The following is a 1,837-nucleotide window of genomic DNA, read 5'->3' as shown; positions in this document are numbered from 1 at the left end:
TCTTATGAAATTTGTTATTAACAACCAAACCCAATTCAAAAGTAATAGCAGTGTGCATAACTACAATACTAGGAGAAAGGACGATCTTCACTATTCAAGATTAAATCTAACTTTGGCACGGAAAGGGGTGAATTATACTGGCACTAAAGTCTTTGGTCACTTACCAAATAGTATCAAAAGTCTGACAGATAACCAACAAGTATTTAAGAAGAAATTAAAAGAATTTCTGAATGACAACTCCTTCTACTCCGTAGAGGAATTTTTAGATATAAATTAAGGAAAAAAAATATTTAAAAAAATAAAAAAAAATAAAAAAATAAAAATAAAAAAACACAAAAAAATAAAGTTGTTATATTAACTTAAGTATGTTGTTAAATTAACCTAATTATGTCATGTATTGGAAAATTTGACTCGTTCCACATCATTACGAAATATCGTATTCATGATCCATGGAACTAGTAGTAATCTAATCTAATCTAATCTAATCTAATCTGCGGCTAATTGACTGGTTATCGACTGCCTCAAGTTGTACAGCCCCCAACCAGTGGGGCACTAGTCCGTCCCCCACCTTGCGCTTCTATAGTTGCATGGAGCAGCAAGCATCACGCAGTGCTCGATACGAGGTGGGTTCGTGAGGCACCTGGAAAAAACAACTATAAAGTAGCTCATATGAACAAAACCAAGAATTCAGTAACACGATTTGTCACATAGAATGTCAGAACTATGTTACCCGGACAGGACACTCCTACGGATGCTGCCCCTGTAGTCAGAAAAACAGCCATAATCGACAGAGAATTGCTGCATCTTCGCATTGATGTGGCTGCATTGCAGGAAACTTGTCTCTCAGGGGAAGGCAGCCTGCGTAAAGCTAATTACACCTTTTTCTGGGAAGGGAGAGAAGTTGGAGAAAGACGTGAGGGTGGAGTTGGCTTTGCAGTGCGAAACAGTCTCCTTAGCTGCTGCAAACATCCAAAATCTGTTTCTGAACGATTAACAACTTTGATATTAAGGACAATGTCAGACCCCATCACATTAATCTCAGCATATGCTCCCGCTACGAAAGAGCCACCTGAAGTCAAAGACAAGTTTTATGAAGATCTGTGGAAATGTCTGGAGAATGTTCATGAATCAGATAAACTTATCTTACTGGGAGACTTGAATGGCAGGATTGGGAATACATGGAATAACTGGCCTGACTGCATTGGCACACACGGCACTGGAAATATGAACGAGAATGGCCAGACACTGTTGGAACATTGCAATTACGTTTCTCTCTGCGTCACTAACACTTACTTTCGGAACATAGCCGTGCACAAAGTAACATGGAAACACCCACGTTCAGGTCATTGGCATCAGCTCGACTTCATCATAACCAGAAGATGTGACCTAAGTCATGTCCTTACCTCCCGCACATATCACAGTGCTGACTGTGATACTGATAACTCTTTAGTTATGACCAAATCACTGTTCACACCAAAGAAGATTCACTCAGCTGAGAGCGTTTGTCGAAGAGTAAAGATCTACACCAAAACCATCCAAGATGAAGCGCTATATAAAATGTTCAGATGAGCTATTGAGATGAAACTGAATCCTGAGCAATTGACAACTTCACATAGCTCCGAAAATATGTAGCATCTAGCTACAGAAAATGTTATGCAAAAAGCTGTTAGAACATTTGGGAAGCAGGGTACGTCTCAAAGCGTCTGGTTTGCTTAATGTGAACCTGAACCGCGCCCATATATAGGCAAGACACGTAATGCTCATATATAGGTTATGAGTAATCCTAAAGGCCAACGAGCAATAGCTGACTACAAGGGCTGCAAAGCAGATCTGTGAC

At 39.7% G+C, this 1,837-nt stretch overlaps 1 protein-coding gene across 1 annotated transcript; it reads left to right on the top strand.

The window, feature by feature from the left end:
• The first annotated feature begins 723 nt into the window (after positions 1-723).
• On the top strand, positions 724-1,569 carry LOC124556387 (craniofacial development protein 2-like). Its single transcript, XM_047130350.1, has one exon. The coding sequence runs from the start codon at positions 724-726 to the stop codon at positions 1,567-1,569; it is 846 nt and encodes a 281-aa protein (XP_046986306.1).
• Positions 1,570-1,837: the final 268 nt, after the last annotated feature.

This window comes from Schistocerca americana, chromosome X (genome assembly GCF_021461395.2).
Source record: "Schistocerca americana isolate TAMUIC-IGC-003095 chromosome X, iqSchAmer2.1, whole genome shotgun sequence".
Classification (NCBI taxonomy): Eukaryota; Metazoa; Arthropoda; class Insecta; order Orthoptera; family Acrididae; genus Schistocerca; species Schistocerca americana.
This window is presented reverse-complemented; position numbering and strand designations above follow the sequence as displayed.

Coding starts and splice junctions, on each gene's coding strand:
- LOC124556387 (XM_047130350.1), top strand. CDS start 724: ATGTTACCCGGACAGGACACTCCTACGGATGCTGCCCCTGTAGTCAGA.